The 21,141-nt window shown below is 34.2% G+C and overlaps 1 protein-coding gene across 6 annotated transcripts in view; it reads left to right on the top strand.

Moving 5' to 3' along the window:
* ATG13 (autophagy related 13) overlaps positions 1-21,141 on the top strand; it is a 40,676-nt gene that overhangs the window by 1,526 nt on the left and 18,009 nt on the right. For 5 of the 6 annotated variants that reach the window (XM_023528749.1, XM_011356924.2, XM_011356925.2 and 2 more), the window contains 4 exons: positions 16,685-16,766; positions 17,695-17,775; positions 18,227-18,346; positions 20,382-20,428. In XM_023528749.1, the coding sequence (XP_023384517.1) occupies positions 16,698-16,766; positions 17,695-17,775; positions 18,227-18,346; positions 20,382-20,428 (317 nt within the window). In that variant the 5' untranslated portion in view covers positions 16,685-16,697. Of the gene's footprint in view, positions 1-16,684; positions 16,767-17,694; positions 17,776-18,226; positions 18,347-20,381; positions 20,429-21,141 lie in introns of those variants that run through there. The other variant, XM_023528748.1, reaches the window with a different exon arrangement.

Consider the following 21,141-nt stretch of genomic DNA (forward strand, 5'->3'; position numbering starts at 1 on the left):
AATTATGCCCCTTAGGGTATAAAATTAAGAAGGCTCTGGCAACTTTTGAGATTTACTTTTCATAAAAATTGCAAACCACTGGGTTTTTCATTACTGTACTTAACACTTAAAAGTTCTTGTATATTCGTATTTTTTTTTTAAAGAGTGCTTATTAAGATTGAAGCAAAATGCAGCTTTTTAGCTACTAAACACTCCAAATTGTTTTATTTAAGGACTAAATCAGCTGGGCACAGTGGAACCCTGCTATATAAGCATACTGGAATTGTATGGAAGTGGCAGCAATACATCTCTTTTTTTCTCATTGTCTTTTCTGTCCCCAACTGCATTAGTTTATGACTTCTGTGACTCAGAGCAGGATATCCATAGCCTTAATGCAAAAAATAGCCTAAGACATTAACTTGTGAGCTTCCAAAGACCCAAGTCCTACTACGTAAGTGATTTTTCAAGGATAATTTTGACTTTGGAAAATGCACCCACAATAGAATATATTGCAGCCACTCGATAAGGTACATTCCGAATACTCTGCAATTATATTTTGCTCAAATGGGAGTAGAAGGTATTTGTTTCAGAATTTTTACTTGGAGGGAAGTTATTTAATCTTAGTTATGCCTAGATATCCCTAAAACTTCATTTTTAAATATTTCATTTAAAATATTTTTTACTTTATTATAGAAGAGATGAATAATTGCATTCATAACACTGGTTGGAGTGCTGCTCAGATTAGAGGATATACATTTAAAAAATTCCTCACTGATATGACCCTTTATAATTCAACTTAAGGTTTTTTGGGTTTTGTTTTTGAATGGAAGAAAAGTATAGAGACTCAGTGAATAAAAAATGCAGGCTGTTCAGCTAATTTTCAAGCTACCATATTGCTTGCTTAAGGCTTTTTTGTCTTGTATGTTGACTTCAGAGCCTTAAAGTATGTATACTTTACTAAAAGTTTATTCTTGAACAGAGCTTACCTAAACTATGTGTGGATGATTTGGAGTAATTTCCAACTTGAGTAAAATGTTGAGCTGAGTAAGGTGAATTTTTGTAAGGCATCGTTTTTTCATGAACGTTTTTAATAAAAGAAAGGATGTATAGGGTTGCTGGTCCTTGCTTCCTCTCTGTCAAATTGTGGAGAACAACAACTGCAAGCAGTCCCTGATAGGATAAAGGCACTGTAACCAAGAATTATGCAAAGGAGATTATCTTATCCTATTTGCACTGGGGAATCCAGAAACTTTTCTTAAAGTTTAGGTTTTAAATCTTTAAAGGATTTTAAATCCTTAAAGGGATTTAAGATTAAATTTAAATAATTGTTTTTAAATGTAAAGTAAATGTGGGCCAGCTTATTAGAGGAATTCTCTAAATGCCAGTGTAGGTGACACAGGAAATTTGTCTTGCTCTAGTGGTGTCCCCCATCTGCCCTTGGTTACAAGAGAAGAGATAAGATTGTGAACCACCACTGCTTAGAAAAACAGCTCAATTAACAGCACAGTTGACTGTCCCTCACCAGTATCTTCTTAGTAAAAGTACAGATAAATAAAGAAAATATAGAAGTGATGACTTAGTATTGTTATTCTGGGAAATACTGCTTTTACTTTTGACTTTTGATTCATACAAATGTGAAAGAAATATAGAGTTAAAATCATTTTATAGTCTTTCCAGTCTTGTTCCTCCCCTCTACTCCCCAATTCCTTCCGCCTACAGCTTTTAGGTTATTAGGAGAGAGATTATGTTAAGAAATACTTGTTGAGATTTAGGTGTCCTGTTTTAAATACAAGCGAAAGGGTGTTTTTACCCCTTCATCTGTTTCTGTTGGAATTTTCAAGAAACCAGATATTGGCCTTATTCTTTGGACTGGTTTTTGAATTGTTTCTAGTTAATTAAGCATGGCTTTTATCTTTATTCCCACTTATTTTCTTTTGGTTTATTTTACTTTATGATTTCTTAAACTGAATACTTATTTAAGTCTTTTTAAATTATAAAGACATTTAAGGCTGTAAATTTTCCTCTGAATTCTCCTTTTGCTTTATCTCATTTGTTTTGTTGTCAAAATATTCTCCATTTCTTTAATTTTAGATAATTTGTAACTGATTTTTATTTCAATGTTTATTTAAAAAGCTTCTTAATGTATATGTGGGTAACTTTTTATTGTATATTTCTGATTTATTGTATTATGGGCAATAACATTTTGGAACTGTTTTTTATGGTCCAAGTGCATGATCAAGGAGCATTTGAGATCATTTGCTCCCCACAGTATATCATCAATTTGGCTCAAATAAACTCTTATAAAAATTAAAAAAAGAGAACATGATCAATTTCTAGTGTCCTTGAATCTGAGAGAAGAGTGTGAAAGGTAAAGTTATATAACTAAGAGCTTTATTGAGAATCTCAGATGTGGCAAGTACTCTTTATAAGAACTATCACATTTAATCCTCACCACAATTCTATGAGGTAGGCATTATTATTTATCAACATTTTATATGAAAGGAATGCGAATTACAAAAATATCGAGTGACTTGCCCTATATACATTAGACTTGGTTTTATTATTCAGGTCCTCTATGTTTTTGTTTATATCTGCTTGAGTTTTCAAATAGGTGTGTTGAATCTTCAGATATAGTTTCAGTTTTATCAAGTTCTCCTAGTATCTCTAGGAATTTTTGCTTCATGTATTATATGGCTATATTGTTTATGTGTAAAGGTTTATGGCTATTATATTTTCAGAGATTATTGTTGCTCAGTATCCCTTTTAATCTCCTTTCATTTCATCACTTTTGGCCTGGAATTCAGTTATAAATATTGCCACTTCTGCTTTCTTTTCTTTTCCTTTCTTTCCTCTTCCTCTTTTTTTTTAAATTAAGTTTATCTGTTTATTTTCAAAGCTTTCTTTGTAACTTTTAGGTAAGAAGATGATTTCAGTTGTTTAAGCTTTCCTGTTCTGTTTCTCATTTGCTACAAAGAACTTTCTAAAAAGAAAAAGATTTTAGAATTTAATAACAACTTTGATGCCTGAAAGTGAGAAAATTACTGTTTTGTTTGCACTTGAACTTATGCTTAACTTTTTTGTGTGAACTGTTCTTAATTTACCAATTGAGCTTTTTAAGCCTGAATCCAAAACATTAAAAAACTATGTTATGTTTTGTTTGTCTGCATATGAAGACAACACTTTTTCCTTTCTAATATTTATGTCTTTTATTATTATTATTATTTTCTTGCTTTTCTGGTTAGGACCACAGTACTATTTTGATTAGAAATGGTATGAGTGAAAATTTTTTGTTTTATTTCTAATCATAGGATAAAAGCATTCCATAATATTAAATATCAGCTAGTTGTGGGTTTTCTGCAGATGTACTTTATTAAGTTGAAGACATTATCTTCTATTCATAGTTCACCGATAAATTTAACATGGGTCAACATCGAATTAATTTTTTTTTCTTTGAGATGATTAAGTATTTTCTTTGAGATGATTAAGTATTTTCTTATCTACTTTGTTACTTTAGACAATTCTATTTCCTTTTAAATATTAAACCAATCTTGCTTTTTTTAAAAAAAACTTTTAAAAGTTGGAAAACACAGAAATTATTTTTTCAGTAATTGATGCTAACTTCTCAGTTTTAAGGGCTAGAGATATTATCTACAGTCATTTTAATATGATCTCTTGCCACATTATTCAGTTGTCTTTTTGAAATTATTTGCCCTTCATTTTTTTGACTGTCACTTTAATCCATTGTGTAAATAATCCCACATTAATTTAGTAATGCTGATATTGCTAAACTAGCTTCCTTGCTGATCTCTCTGCTTCTTAGTCCCTTTACTTCATCTCTCCCTGTCTATATTCAAATTGATATCCCTAAATATTTACCTACAGGAGAATCTACAAGGACTCCCTATTAATCTAATAGAGTCTCTTTTGCTCACTTTCATGACTCCCTAGTAATCTGGCTAGACCGTACTTATCTACTTTATTTTTCTTTACCCCTTTACATGAAAATTCTGTTATATATTTCCTAATTTTGCTTCTCTCCTACTATTTCTTCTCTCTCTCTCTCTCTGGGACTCTAATTATACATATGTTAGACCTTTCTCTGTGTCCTCAATGTCTCAACCCCATGTCTCATTTTGTACCTGTTGCCATGGTATGATTAAATACCTTAAATAATGCCCTTTCACTCCCAAAAGTATCCCAAAAATGTATATTTACTTTGTGTCTCTTGTTCACTTGTCTCTATTTTCTACCCTTCAACCTCTCTGTACTTCGTTCTGGATGTATTTCCTTTGGCTCCTATTCCCTTTCAGTATTTCTATCTTCTGTTGGTCTGATCTGTTAAACTCCTTGAGTTCTTCAGTTAGTGTTTTTTGTTTTTCACTTATAGAATTTCTGTTTCTTTCTTTTTATAGTTTCTAATTCTCTGTCAAATTCCCAATTTTTTGCTTTATTTAATTGAATATATTAAGTATATTAATTTTAAATTCTGTGTCTGATAACTCAGTGTTCCTAATGTCTGTTCTATCTGTTGTATTTTGGTCATTTGGGTTCGTCTCCATGAATGCCTAGTATATTTTAATATGTACCAGATAGAGATATTATCATATTATCATAGAGATAATATGTGGGCTTGGATAACATTATTTTCTTCCAGAGAGAAATCATGTATATTTCTGGCAGAGGCTAAAGGCAGACCTTATCTCAACTGTTGAAGCTGAGAGATGTTTAAATTTTTTCATAACAAAAAGTTTTTAAAAGTTAGCTTAAAGTCATACAAATCACAACCACTTTTAATTTTTTGTTTTCTGAGAGAAAAATTATTCACTGTTTATAAATTATAAAATAGTATATTTATCTGGATTGCATATAATGTATTTAAAGGGAAAGAAGGAACAGAGAGAGACTGTGAAAAACAAAGAGATACTTGGAGAAAAAGAGAAAGAAGAAAGACCTGTGCATAATGTTCTTTCTCTTTTATGTATTTAACAAGTTCACAAAAAAGCATATTTCCGTCTTATTCTCATGTGTTCATTAGAAGAACCTGACCTTGCTTTCCATAGGCCTTAGCTGCCTGGCATCAAATTTCTCTTACATCTGTGCCTTTGACTTACCTTTTTTCTGGAACCTGGTATTTTTCAATATTTCTGGTTCCGCTGTGTATCAAAACATTTGTATTGTCTTACTTTATCTGCATTTTATGTGCTTGCGACATCTTTAGTCAGTCCACCTTGTTGTTGGACATCCACCTTGCTGGACGTCTTTCTCAGAGACTTTAAACTCATGTTTATCATGGCACAGTGCATTGAACTCCTTGCCTATTTACTCTAAGGCAAGAATAATCTCTGACAGGATTTTGGAAGTACAGCTAAAGTAGATGTTTGAAATATTGTATTTGAAATAGGTCCATAAGGAGATAGACCTAATTTAGAAAACTTTTTATGCTGGGTGAAATTAGTTAAGTTCTCCACCCTTGTTTATTTATCTTTATCCATTCATTTGATTTTGTTTGTTAATTAAAAACAATTTTTTGAAAATGTCAGATCTGCAGAAAAATTGTAAGAATATTATAGTGAACTCTCGTATACTCTTCACCTGCATTCGCACATTGTTGACTCTTTGCCACATTGCTCTACTCTCTATATATCACATACTGTGTGATATAATATGATATTTTATTTTTTTCCTTTACTCTTAAAAAGTTATATCTCTTAAGAACAAGAGTATTGACCAAAGTGTAATTTTATCAAATTCAAGAAATTTAATGATGCAATACCATTACCTAGTATATAATCAGTGTTCAAATATTACCAGTTATTTTAATACCATCTTTTGTAATAACTATTTTTTAAATTTTATAAATTTATTTGAGCCACAACTCTCTAGTAACTTTTTTTTTTAGAGTCAGGATCGAACATTGCATTGAATTGTCATACTTCTTTAATCACCTTTATTTTAAAACAGTTCTTCAGCCTTTTTTCTCTTTTATAAGGTTGACATTTTTGAAGAGTACAGGCCCATTATTTTGTAAAATATCCTGTCATTCAATTTAAGCTCATCTGATTGTATCACCATGGTTAGATTTGTGTTACAGTTTTAGGAGGAAAGCTACATAAGTGATACATCCTCTTACTATGAGGGATATAATGTCAATCAGTTGTTGGTATGTTTTTTAATTACTTTGTTAAGATTGTGTCCACCAGGCTTCTCTTTGTAATTAATAAGTAATCTTTGGGAAGATAGTGTAAATGTCCTATTTGTTAACAAACTTTCATTCAATGGTTTTATCATAATTGTTATTTGTTATATATTTACTAATTGGCAATCTACTATGAGGAGATATTTTAACCTTCTCCCCCCACCTCTACCCCCATTTATTATACAGCTGCCTTTGAAACCAGTTTTTGGGAAAATGTGACAATCCTTGCTACAGAAAAAAAAATGACTATGGATAGGAAAGATTGTCTCTGCTCTTCCAGTGTTGGCTGGAGAAGCAAATATAAAATTGTCAGTTTTAATTTCATTGCTCCCCAGAGTTACATATTTTTTCACGACAAACAAGCATTTAAAAGCACCATTGGTACAAAGTGTTATTTAAATCCTTATTGATCTTGAAAATAATGTTCGTGCTGAGCATTTGTCAGCAAGTTTGTTTTTTTAATTGCAGACAAAATATCTCTGTAATCGGTTTGAGGTTGTATTTTGTAGTTTATGTGAATAGAAATAGGCATTATAGGTAAATATGAAAACAATATTGTTAATATGCCAGGAGCTGTTACTCAAAACAACTGAATTTGGTTAATAATATTCATCCTTAAAATAAGTCAAGGAAATGTTAACTATTCAGTGTTAGATTAGTCCATATGTAAACTTGTTTCTTAAAAAGTCAGAGGTTATGAATAGAATTAGAAGACAAGCCACAGACTGGAAGAAAATATTTGCGAAAGACATATCTGATAAGACTATTATCCTCATAGATACAGACAATGGAATAGTGGTTTCCAGAGAGGAACGGGGCTTGGAGGAGTATCAAGAGGGTAAAGGGGGTCAAATACAAGGCGATAGATTAGACTTTGGATAGTAAGCAGACAGTTGAGTATACAGGTGTTGTATTATAAAGTTTTATACCTGAAATGTGTATAATGTTATTAACCATTGTTTCCTGAGCATATTTACTTAAACATTTTTTAAAAAGACTTACCTAAAACATACAAAAAGATCTTGAAACACAATACAGTAGCAAACCCCATTAAAAAATGGGCCAAAGACCTTAACAGATACCTCACCAAAGATATACAGATGTCAAAGAAGCATATGAAAAGATACTTAAGCATCATTTGTCATCAGTGAAATACAAATTAAAATAATAGTGAGGTGCCACTACACACGTATTAAATTAAGATGGCCACAATCTAAAACATTGACCACCAAATGCTGGTGAGGATATGAAGCAACAGGAACTTTTATTCATTGCTGATGAGAACGCAAAATGGTACAGCCACTTTGGAAGACAATTTGAAGGTTTCTTCACAACTAAATATACTTTTATCATATGATCCAGCAATTGTGCTCTTTAGTATTTACCCAAAGGAGTTGAAAACATGTCTCCAGCAGAAGATTGGAGACTTCTCTGGAGAAAGTGTCCTCAAAAGTAAAACTTCTATATACTGACTCTTTCCATTGAGGGGATGTGGGCAGCTTATTCTTGATCACCTTCTGTGAGCCCTACCAATTTACCAGCCTCACTCAAATATGCTGAGTTTCTTTCTGGTTCCTCATGCTCAAGTGTGAATGGGACAGCCCAGGATCATCAGTCACTTGATGAAAACCTGCAACACTGCCAGTGTTTTTTAAGCCAAGTAAAGAAGTGGGAGTGAGAGTGTCTCATGTAGACTCTGATAACTTAAATCAAGCATGTTTTTGGTTCAATGTTTCTGAAAAGTTAATGTTCAGTCTTCTAACATTAGGGAAGAAGGGCAGTTCTGGCCTGAGTCTGGTCATGAAGGGGGCGTAGGGCCCGGAGTGGGATCTAACTGTTTCTTTGGTGGACTTTCAAATAATCCTGTTTCGGCCTCATCTGCCACCCTACTTTAGGAGATATTTGGTACCTCTAATTCCTTAGCCTTTCTTGGGCCCTTTGGTTCAGAGGAGCCTGCTTTGTTTAGGGATTCCCTCACTGCTAGCTTGGATATTAGCTCTGCTCTCTGCTCAGTTATCTGTTCTGCTTTCCATCTTCCAGAACTTTGATCTCGTTATCTCTATGCCTGTTCTTGTCCATGTGTATATGCTTTTTAGGCCCCCACCTTTTTGCTGTTTTAATGATGTTAAATCTGCTTGCTTAGGAGTAAGCAGAAATAAAAATTGCAGCTTTTATATTTAACCAGTCTGTTCACTTCCCCCCAATGTTTTATTGACATCTTTCATTTGTTGTTTCCTCTTCTGAGTTTATTTATATCTTTTGTATTTCTGTGCTTTTAATTGGAGATTGGGAAGATAGTTGAGGTAAATATTTTTTATCTACCTATTTAAGTAGAACTCATATTTTTTCATTTAAAATTAACATTTCAGTATGGAAATAAGTAAAAGGTCTAGAGAACTTGCCTATCCAGGTAAGTATATTTTTTTCTTTAATTATATTATTTACACTCGAGCATTGTAGGATCTTCTGTCCAATATTTGGGTATTAACATTATCTACATCCATTGCATAACAATAGGAGAATTGATTTAATGTTATCTTTTTTTGTTGTGTTAAAATATGAATAACAAAATTTACTGCATTAACCATTTTTAAGTGTACACGTTGTTCAATGGTGTTAAATACATTCACATTGTAGTGCAGCGATCACCACCATCCATCCCCATAACTCTTTTCATCTTGTATAACTAAAACTCTAGTACTATAAAGGGTCTATTAAATAATTACTTTCCATTTTCTCCTTCCCCCAGCTCCTGGCAACCATCATTATACTTTCTGCCTCTATGATTTTAACTTCTATAAGTACCTTATAGAAATGGAATCATACAGTATTTATTTTTTGTGACTGGCTTATTTCACTTAGCATAATGTCTTCAAGATTCATCTATATTATAGCCTGTGTCAGAATTTCCTTCTTTTTTAAGGCTGAATAATATTCCATTGTATGTATGTAAGGCTGAATAATATTCCATTGTATATATATACCACATTTTTTTTTACTCATCATATTACTAAAATGTATGATACAAGTCTGTATATGTTCTAAACACTTTGGGAACCTCAAAGGTTTATTTGTTATGAATTTATATTAATGAAAATGATGTGCAAAGAATGTTGTTAAATTGAAATTACTATTTAAGGTCCAATAAATAGTTTTTGTTATTTGTTAAATATCTCGAAGAAAGGCCTTGATTAAATGAGGTTATTAGGCAAGAAAAACTATAATTGGTGAGTCTGGGGAAAATGGGTGTTGATGAAACATGAAGGGACAGCAATATTTGTGGGAAGCATCGTGATATATAAACATGTTTTTGACCTGCTTAAACCGTTTTAGAAAAGGTGACACACTAAATTTAATCAAATGTATGTGGTTGGGAACTACATAGAATTTTTAGTAAATATCTGAGATTATACATAGTAATTGGGTTATGTCCTTAGGGCAAAATATTTAATAAAGTAGTAAGTGGCTCTGATGAACTTACATATTCAGCATATTATCAGGAAAGGAACAACAAATGTGAAAGCTTGTAGAGGAATTTGCAGCATAATCTAGAGACTAGAATGCTAAGAAGTAAAATGGCCTTGACTTGAACTAAGGTGGTACTAGTGATAACCGAAAAGCTCTACTTTGGCTTACTCTGACAGCAGCTGATGAATAGCCTTAAAACCCATCCCATCAGAGATTTCTGCCCTTAAGGTGGATAGTCATTTTGGCAATTATAACTTGTTGGTGATAATAACTAATATAGGCGGTAATCTGCAAAGTCGAAAGAAAAGAAAAGCAAATACATAGATTGTCAGGTAAGATGGCTCTCTAGACTCTTGGTGGCAAAATTCAAACCTGCTTGCCCCTGAGGTGGAGAAGGGTATATGAAGCTCATAGTGGAATGATACCAGTTAACCATCTGACACGATTTTAGTTTCCTAAAATGGCCTCTCAAGAAAGGTAACATATTGTTTGCTTCTCTTATGTCTGCTTGGCAGTTTTATTTCCCAATTAATAATTTGGATTTATATTTATAAACTGTCTCTTCTAACTGAAGTTGTCCCCAGAACCTCGACTGAACTAATAAAATTAGTTTCCTGAGCATGTATGTGCACGGACTGGAACCTGGTCCAGGATTACCATTTATTTGCTATTTTTGGTGACAGAAACCTTACCTGAAAGTGCCAGCAGGCCCTCTGATTACCTTTTCAAAATCACTTCACTTATTTTCCCTGATGATTTTGCATGGGGCGTCTTGAAAATCAGACTGAGAAGTTTGCCAAAAGCTCTGGAGCTTAAGAGCAACATGATGATATAATGCTTTACTAAATTTATTTTCAGTAACTTGCCTGAAGTTTACAGTAAAATTTATAAGACAGAGTTGAGGAGGAAAACTTTTCCTGTACCCTCTTAGGTTCAGTAGCTGGGGGCCTGCAAATTAAACTGACAAAAAACAGATTAGCAAGAGAAAAGACAGTTTATTAACACCTGCAAACTGTACACCACTAGAGTGCTCAGTGATGACTAACAAAGATATGGATAGAATTTGGGCCATATATGCCTAACTTAGTAGGAGCATGGAGCAGGGAGAAAAGGCTTTTATGGGAAGAACATATGTTTCTTTAGGAAAGACAAATAGGTTTTTAGGAGAACAAAAAGGAGATAAAAAGTCTGTGATAATATTTGTTTATGTAGGTGCAAATTGGTCTTTTCATCTTCTTCATGACCATGAAACTCCTCCAGAGGGAAATTTATAGTAGATGTACTCTTGGTCTTTCTCCTGGGAGTAGAAGTCAACCGTAATGGGAATTTATGACAATCTTTCTCAGAAGTTTCTGTTTTTAGATAAGAAAAGCTCTGAGTAGGTTTCTACATTTATTGAATCTCAAATGTCTTCATCTTAAAATAATCTTTATGCCATAGTGGCATATTTTAGGATGGCATATCCTGATGCCCTTCAAAGGTAAAGTAACTAACCAAGTGAGTCTATTCCACATATAAAATGAGACCTGGGTAAGGTGGCATCTGTGGAAATGAAAATGCAGCAAATATGAAGGATTTTGTACAAGCAAGAGTTTGAAGGATTTAGTAACTGGTTAGTATAGTAAAAGGCGGAAAAAAAGGAAAGAATTCTGTTTTATGTTTGTACCAAATTTCTCTTATTATTCCTTGGAGCACTCAAAGAGGAATTTTACAAAAAGCAAAGCATAGGTAGAGTAAATCTTATGTTAACCTAAAGTTAAAAAACTGAAATGAGAGGAAATAAAGTATTTGAGATCAAAGAATTATAATTTGGGGAGCTCACATTCCAACCAAAAACCCAAATAGTGCCCTCATTACAAAGTGAAAGTAGGGTTTTTTTTGTTTGTTTTTTTTTTAATCAATAAAAGGAAAGGAATGATTACATGAAAAAAAATAAAAAAATTCCTGTTGGTGCTGACAAGCTGAGTTTAACCTTGGCTATATGTGATTGGTTACTGATTCTAACTTCAGATTGAAGGTCCACAATAATCAGTCCTTGTGATCAAGATGTCAGCATTTTTGCTTACTTTGAAGACAATTGTTTATAAAACAATTGTTTAGCCCAGTCCAAAGGTTTGGCCTAGTCCGAAGTTTAAAGGAACAAAATGAGCAATTCAGTTGCTCTGGAATGGCAGCTCCATCTCCATTTATGTCATGTTTCCTAATTATATTATACTTATGTTGTAAAGAATGATAGATTAAACCCTCAGGGAACAAGCTCTGATGCCTGAGAGATAACTTGTTCCCCAGTGGAGACCTCACCCCTTTTGGCTCAATTCTAGTTACTATAACTAATTCTAGTTACATAATTTTAGTGCTTCCAGTGGTACAAATTCACAGGAGTCATTGTGCCATTATAACATTTGCATTGGTAGATTCTCTGGTGGTGGGCACACAATTCCCCACTTCAGTGTGAACTAAGGGCTGCACAGTCCTCTGGCACTAATCTCAGATCCTCAGTGTTGCTTCAGAGCTGGGAGCTGTTTAACCCTTTAAAAGGTCTTTTTATTTTTACTTTAACATTTGTTAATGTTCTTAACCAAAATTACGAAGGTCTGAGTGGCTGTGTGTTTCAAATGCTGTCAACATACAAGTGATAGGCCACAAAAGATAAGTCCTTTATAATTTGGGTCACTTTAGACTTTAGCCTGTTACTGATCACAGTGGACTCTCTTGTGACATCTTATTCTGACAATTATTTCTTCTCAGAGGCGTTTTCTTTCTCCTTCATTGGTTTCTTCCCCCTCCTTATAAATTTGCTCAGATATCCCTATCCTACAAGGAAAATTCTTTTAACAGAATAATAGCCTAACCCTTTTCCTGTCTGACTTCTCAGAAGCTGAATCCATTTCTCACTACTGCTTTAGGAAACCGTCTTTTCAAAGGTCATTAGCAACACAATTTCAAATGCAGTGGCCATTTTCTCACCTTTTGAAGATGAAGGAAACCAGAATATGTTACCCCAAAATATGCCTCTTTGACATAAAAATTATTTTGAGCTGAAGGTAATTAAGCAGCAAATGCAGAAGAACCTCTTTCTACTCCCCGCCCCCCCCCCGCCCCCGTCTGCCTAAAGGCAGGATATAAATTCTCCTTTCACTGGACACAGACATAGCAGCCCTGAGCTGCAAACAAACCTTTAATAGTTTCCTCCCGTTGTTTACCTTCCCACAGTTTGTGGCCCATGCATGCCTAAAAGTGCTTTTGTCCTGTCATTGCTCTACAAATTTATTGTTCTTTGTTTATGATCCTGTATAAGCTGCAATTGTAAGCCGGCTTGAGTTATTTAAATTTCTCCTGTGTGATGTGTGCTGCACATGTTAATAAACCGTTTTTCTCTTGTTAATCTGTCTTTTTGTTAAGAGGCTCACCCGAAAACCAAAGATGGGTTAAGTTTTGCCTCCTCCACAAGAACTTTGTATTGTTTGACCATCCCTTCAGTCGTAAAACTTTCATTTCCCTTCGATTTCAATGAAAACTACTTAGAAATCGTTTTGCCTATTTGTCTGATTAGTTCTTGCATTTCTCTTTATGGTTCTTTTATGCAGATATTTCCCTAAGGTCTCTGTTATTTTTTTGTTTTCTATTTTATCCCTTGGTGATGTCATTACTACTATAGCTTTATATGTACTTTTTTGAGAATATCCACTTCTCTCTCCTTTAACCTCAATCTTAACTTTTTCCTTCAGTTCCAGACTTGGCATTTTCAGATAGATCTTTAGGTGTTTCTAACTTCACCTATGAAAACTGAACCGATTGGCTAAAAATAATGAACCTCAATCCCAGACTTAAACCACATATAGAAATTAATTTGCAAGGGTTGATGAATCTAAATGTGAAAGGTAGTAATGCTTCTAGAAGAAAATGGAGAATGTTTTCATAACTTTGAGATCAGCAAAAAAAATTATTAACAACACAAAGTGCTAACCATCTAAGGAAAGATTAATAAATTGGACATGTTAAAATCAACAACCTCTGATCTTCAAAAGACTCCATAAGAGGCTACTACTCAGCAATAAAAAGAAACGAACTATGGACACAGAATACAACATGAATAAATCTCAAAATAATTATACTAAGTGAAAGAAGCCAAACAAAGCATGCATACTATATGATTTAATTTATATAAGACTAGAAAATGCAAATAGTGATTTATAGTGATAGAAAGCACATCAGAGGTTGTGTAGAGATGGGGGGTTAGGAGGGGCCAAAGGGAGGGATTACCAAGGAACATGAGGAATCTGAGAAATAATGGGTATGTTTACTATTTCGTGCTGATATTTTTAGTTATAAATATCAAAATTTATCAAATCTTATACTTCCAATATATTGTTTATTGTGAGTTACACTTCAGTAAGGCTGTTTTTAATGTGGAAATAAAGACCACCCAAATGAGAATGGGTAAAGGTCATTTATTCAGAGCTTATGGCAGAGACTCAAAGGCAGGTAGACCAGTAGGAAGCTTCGTAGGAGAAAAGGGAAGGTATGTCCTGATTTAGGACAATTGGCAAGGGGAAGCTGTAGGTAGCCTAACTAAAAGTGGGGACATCCTGTGTGCTTGGTTAGGGGTACATATTTGGCTTTCTATGGTTGGTCGTAAGTTGGAAGCAGGGGCAAAATTTAAGGATGCTGTCAGTTATTAATCAAGTTCTGGCAGTTTGGGGCCAATTTCTATAGGTGTTATTGTTTGGCTTCCTGGACTAGTTGCTACAGATAGTCTGACTTCCTTGACTAGTTATTGTAGATAGTAGGCTGACTTCTTGAACTACTTAGTGGAGATACTAAGTTGGCTTCCTGGGCTAGTTTCTGCAGGTTGTGGGTCAGAGCTTTATTTTTATATATGTGGTCTGGCCATTAGTATATTCAGACTCTCATGGAAGAAAACAGTCCATAAGAAAGACAAGTCACAGACTTAGAGAAGATATTTGCAGAACATATCCAACAAAGTACTTACATTTACTATATATATTTTGAAAAATCCTACAATTCAGTAAGAAAAAGACAGCCTAATTTTCTAAATGAACAAAAGGTTTTAAGTAGCACTTCACAAAAGAAGGTATCCAAATAGCTAATAAATACATGAAAAGGTGCTAGTAGGGGAAATGCAGTCACCATTTAACCACTAATTTAATCATTAACTATTTTTAATGCAAATTAAATGAGATACTACCACACCCATATCAGGATGGCTAGAATTAAAGACTTAGCAGTAACCTTGAAGTGGTAGTATAGCTGTGGAGCAACTGGAACTCTCATACCCTGCTGGGGGGAATGTATATTGGTACAGATTCTGGAAAAACTTTTGCAGTATCTGTTAAAGCTAAACTTATATATATTCTGTCACTCAACATTAAAACTCCTGGCTTTATGTCTGATAGCAGTGAATGTTTATATCTATCAAAGACTCGTGCAAGAATATAATAAGCTAAAAAAAAAAAAAAGAATAAGCTAAAAAACAGGAGACAACCCAAATATTTATCAACAATGGAATTTAAAGATTATAGTATAGTCATAAAATAGAGTGCTACATAGCAATGAAGAATAAAGCATTATAAATGAATCTTACATATATGCGTACTGTTGAATAGAGGAAGCTACACACAAAAGAGTTAATACTCTGATTCCATTTATAAGAAATTCAAACAGACAAAACTAATCTATGATAATAGGTCAGAATAATGGTTCCCTTTTGGTAGGCTTATTGACTGCAGGGACACAAGGGAGCCTTCTGGATTACTGAAAATGTTCTATAACTTGGTCTGTATGTGGTTATAAGGGAGTATACATATACAGATATTTATTGAGGTGTACACCCAAGATTTGTACATTTCACTACAAGTGAATTACATCTCAATAAAGACGCTGGGTTTTTTTAAATACTTGTACTCATTTCCTGTCTCAATACTTTTGTTTACACTTGTCTTTAAAACTAGTTTTCTCTGTAGTTTTTTGACTGAAACCCTGTTAAACTGCAGTCTGTAAATCCTGTTAGTTCTTCCTTTAAAATATCTTAATACTATTTACAAATCATGCCTGTACTAGAGTTTTAGCCTTGACCACAAGCCTGAATTATTGCCATGTACCTAATTGGCTTCCTTGCTTTTCATACTCAAAACTATTCTACAATATGCTAACTAAGCTGTCTTTCTAAAGCACCATTCAGATCCTAGCACTCTGTGTTATTTCCTCTCCTCAAAAGCCTTGAGGGGGCTGCCATTTCTGGCATACTAGAAGCAGATCAGGCTCTAGCATTGCATTCAGACTCTCGTGGTCTGGTCCCAACCAGCCATACTACTTCTTTATCTATACACAATCCTTTGGAAAACTGGAATACTTAATAATTCCAAACCCATCTTGCTCTCTGTTGCTTATACCTCTGTTCAAGCTCTTCTTTTGATGAATGCTTTCTTCCTCAGACCAGCCCCATGTCAAACCATTTCAACCAAGTGAGGAGAAGGGAGTTATGCTGTGCTTCACAAAATCCGTGAATCTCCTGAAATTATATCCAACTATTTCTATATTTGTGTTTTGTTTTTTTTTGAAAAAAGAGCTTGTCTTGCCATCAGATTCTTAAAAGGAGTCCATAAAGCCCCCAAAGTTAAATCGATTTAGCGCCCTTTTGAAGGAATGTAGATGAATTCATTTTATGTTTTAACAAAGTTTTCGTCTTATTAAAACTTAGTTCTCAATATGCTGGGTAATAAAACTTTTAAATAGATAAATTATATTTAAGGCTCATTTTCAGATTCAGAAAAATGGCTTGTCTTCATCCATTTTTTAGGTTCCTAGATTTAGCTCCTTGTGTAGTGTTTATTTTCCTCAAAAGATAGTATCTTAATATTTTTCGCTTTGGTATCTTTAGTTAGGGGGGGAGTTTTTTCCCCTCTTCCACATGACTGTTTATGCAGCTAGTAGACAAGACCATCTCTGTATGCTTTGCTGTAGCAATCCCTTTTAAAAGGTACTAGTCACATTTTTCAACTTTTTGTTTGTTTGTTTTAGATTATCATAGGCAATGGAAACTGATCTCAATTCCCAGGACAGAAAGGACCTGGACAAGTTCATTAAATTTTTTGCCCTCAAGGTAATATATCCATTCTCTTGAGCCTAGAACTGTTAGAAATAACTTCCGTGCTTTTCTGTTTTTGGAAATACAGCATAACAGCTTGCAGCTTGCCCATTTTAAGGAATACTTCTGTCTGTTGTAAACCAAACTGTGAAGTTTGGGGGTGGTACTGGGGGTGTAACTAAAAAGTAGCTTCCAATTTTCCACAGCTATTTGTTGTAAAAAATTTATTTTGCAAGGCTGTTTGCAGAAATGTCAAACTATTATGCCAGGTTATTGGCACAGTATGTCCCCTTGGGTGGGAACAAAGACTGTGGTGGACTGGAATGGACAGCATTTTGGGCGTCTTTCCCAAACCATCAACTAACTCTGAAATGTCTAACTTTCATTTATGGCTCCATTCTGGGTAAATGAGGAATTCAAACTGAATTTTGAATGCTTTGGAAGTTATATTTTCCTAAATCTAAAAATCATTTCTACCTCTATCATTCCCTCCTCTCAAACATTTGCCATGTAAGAAAATTTCATGCAGTAGATTCTGGTTGTAAAATTAGTTGGAATACTTTTGCCATATGGGCCAAAGGATGAATAATTGTGGAATCCTTAGTTTAAATCTACTATGATTACATAAGTGTATATTTAAACCTACAGTTTGACTTGTTTCTTTATGAAAGTCAGAGCCACCATGTGCAACTTTCCTTCTGCCATGTTAGAATATTACAGATTCCAAGCCTCAAACTATAATTCCTCTAATTGGTTGGTACTATATCCTCAGGAATATTTACAGTATTCTTTTTGTGCAGCATTTTTTTCTATCTGTTCTTGAATGTTTTTAGTTCCTAAAGTATAGTTAAGATCATTGGCATCTTTTTAAGCCTACATTGGGAGGATTTTAACTCTGATGGGGAGCCAAATTAATTTCTGTTGTTTGATTGGTTTTTTTTAGACTGTTCAAGTGATTGTCCAGGCTCGACTTGGTGAGAAGATTTGTACTCGTTCATCTTCATCCCCAACGGGTTCAGATTGGGTAAAATTCCTATTCTTTGCTAAGGGATGTACTATGGCCTTTGTCACAAAGAATTACAGTACAATAATAAGGAATACTATTAATAGGATTACTAAATCATAACATTAAAATATCTAATTCTATTTGATTCAATCACTTGGAAAGTATTGTTCTTCATCGAATGTTAGTCCTGGATTTATTTGGCTCTTGGCTTTCTACTGTAATAGGTGAAAAGCTTAGTTTTTAGAACACAAAAATATCTTGTTACCTAATCCTTGTAATAGGTCATTAGCATTTTCAACCACAGTTTGGGTCTTTGATGCAGGATATCTCAGATGGGGAAGGAAGAAGTGAATGAATGTTCTTAATCAGTCAAAGCAATGCCTGCAGTACCCAACATACAGTCTGACTACTTTATGTTTCCATAATGTTCCATGTGCGTGCTTAACCCCAAATCTCTTTTGTTTTCTAGTTCAATTTAGCAATCAAAGACATCCCAGAGGTTACACATGAAGCAAAGAAGGCACTGGCAGGGCAGCTTCCCGCCGTCGGGAGATCCATGTGTGTGGAGATCTCACTCAAGACTTCTGAGGTAAGGTTCTGGCCAGGATGGCATCTTAATTTGGCACTCAAAGCTCTTCACACTCTGGTTCCAGCTCAGCCTGATTTCTGCCCGTTTCTTCTCTGAACTTCTCATCATTCTCTCAGGGGGGCGTGGTTTTTGTACTTGTTCTTCCAACCACCTGGAATAGGCTTTGCCCTCATCTTCACATATATCATGTATGATTGAGATGTTCTCATCCTTCAAGACTCATATGCTCTAGAAAATCTCCCCTTTCTAGAGGGAGAGGAAACTATTCCCCTTAGACTTCCCATGTGCTTTGTTTATATTTGTTTCTAGAGAATAATTTGCTGTATTATGATTTTTTAAAAATATTTTTTGCTCACTGTGTTCTGTGTTAAGATCGAGGCAGATATTGTTACTTGTATGTTTATTAATCTATTTCCATTACAGGATTGTGAGACTGCATGGTATAATGAAAGGCAGATGGAGTTTGCTGCTATATAGACCCAAGTTTAGGTCCCAGCTGAGTGACTTTGGCCAAATTACTCAATCCCACTCTCACCAACACCATCAAACTGACACTTCAGTCTTGCAGGGCTACAATATTTTTTCATTTAATTCTTATTTCTAAATTGGATAACATGATATACAGTAGGCGATCATCATATGTTCCTACTCATACTTTACACTTTTTTTCTGGAGGTCAGCAGCTATGCCACATCTTATTTATCTTTGTGGTTCTTCAAATTCTTTTCTAAATGAGGCAGGATATAAATAAATAATCATCTCTGTGCCTAACACAGTGCCTGGGATGGCACATAGTAGGCTCTCAGTGAATTTTGTTGAATGAATGATGTCACTACTTATTCCATGGAAACCTTAGGACCAAATTAAAAAACTTCCTATTCTTCTTTATTGAATTGCCAGTTTATACTATAATTTATTTTTCTTAGTGATCCATAGGGAGTCCCAAAGTAATCCTTAGAAGAACTCTCTCCTCTCCCAGGCATCTGTGAAATCTGACCATGAACTTCTGATTGTCATAGAGAAACCACACCGACTTGTCTTGGATTCTTCCTACTATCCAGTCATTCCTTAATTTTGGGGCGAGGGAGATTCAAAATTCATTATGTCATTTAGAAATGACAATGTAATGAGAAGAATATATATTAAGGATACATATTTAAATTTGATCTGGAACCAGTAAAAGTTCTCTATTCCACAAACTAACCCAAGCTTACTCCCAAACCTAAAAGAATAGCCCTTTCAAACTAATTAGTAAAAAGGTTACTTGTTTTCAAAGGTATGGGACTATCCTTCTCACTCAGTGACACATAGGATTATTACTGGGTTGAGAGAGATTCTGGCTTTAGTCTTATTTTTTTCTTTCCCACCCACTAGACTAAGTCTGTTCAGAGTAACACAGAGAGACTCTGAATAGTTTGGCTAAAGACATGAGATAAAAAGATTTTAAGGAGCTTGTTAAGGTATTCTTTAATTGTGGATGTCACCTAAAAATACCCCTTATAGAGTTGGAGAGAAAGGCCCTCTCCATCATTGAAAGTGTAGGCCTTTCTGAAGAGTACATAGCAAAAGTCTTAGAAGTATGAATACCCTTTGATCTAATGATTCTAATTCTGGAAATTTGCCTTAAGAAATTAGTTCAGAGTATGTGCAAAGTTTTAGTCTCAAGGCTATTTATCACAATGTTGTTTGTAATAGTAAAAAATTAGAAGCAACCTGTATGTCCAAGTATGATGGGATAAAATGATTGCCTTATGGTGGAATACTATGCAACTGTTAAAAACAATGCAGAATTTTTAATTATAAGGACAATTCCATGTTGTATTTATTAATAAAAAATCGATAAAAATAGTATATATAGTATAATTTCACTTTTATTTAGTAAAGTGGATGATTGGATTATAAACTGATCTCTTTTTTGCTTATTCATACTTTCTAATATATTTTATAGTGATTGTATATAGTGCTTTGTTATAAGAAAAAAGAAGGTAACTAAAAAAAAAATAAAATGAATATTTTTCATTGGTTCCATATACAGGGAGATTCCATGGAGCTAGAAATTTGGTGTCTTGAAATGAATGAAAAGTAAGTGCTCTGTTTTAGGGTCCTTGGTTGTGGTGGCTGAGGATAAAGCAGTGAAAAGCAGGGCTTTGTTATCAGTTATGGAGGGTGTTTTGACCACTTAAAATCAGTAGGTCTTTGCTACAATTTGCTTCATGCTTGGCTTCCAGCCCAGGCACAGAGATGACCTTCAGAGGGAGTGTCAGTCCAGAGAGACTCAGACACCACAGGGAAAAGAGCAGAGAGAAAGCTGAAAAGGGTTTGTTGTTTTCCCAGAGTACAGATAGTTCTTTGATTAAATCCTTTGGGAGCTCTTATAACATGACTTCTCTATTTTGTCTGTTTTCTGTGTGGCAGACATCCAATAAGATGTCCCCTCACGACTCCTTTTTACATATTATGTTGGTCGTGGATTGAAAATACATGTTTTTTCCCTCCTACATTTTCTTCTTTCAAGACAGATTAGCTTACTTCCTGTCTGAAGTTTCAGTTTTCAAGAAGAGTATACATATAGGAAAATTGAGGAAATAGCAACACATCAAAAGAAAATTGATAGTAATAAGTATATGTGGTATTTAAAAAAAGAGAAAGCAGAATTGCCAGGTTATATTCCAAAATTTTAGTGCCAGACTTTCCTTCAGATTTCCTGTTAGATGTATAGAGGTAGACAACTCATGAGATAGTACATTGAAATTATGTTTGCACCTTCAGTAATGTAATAGCAACATTGAATTACT

Source organism: Pteropus vampyrus, unplaced genomic scaffold (genome assembly GCF_000151845.1).
Source record: "Pteropus vampyrus isolate Shadow unplaced genomic scaffold, Pvam_2.0 Scaffold31, whole genome shotgun sequence".
Classification (NCBI taxonomy): Eukaryota; Metazoa; Chordata; class Mammalia; order Chiroptera; family Pteropodidae; genus Pteropus; species Pteropus vampyrus.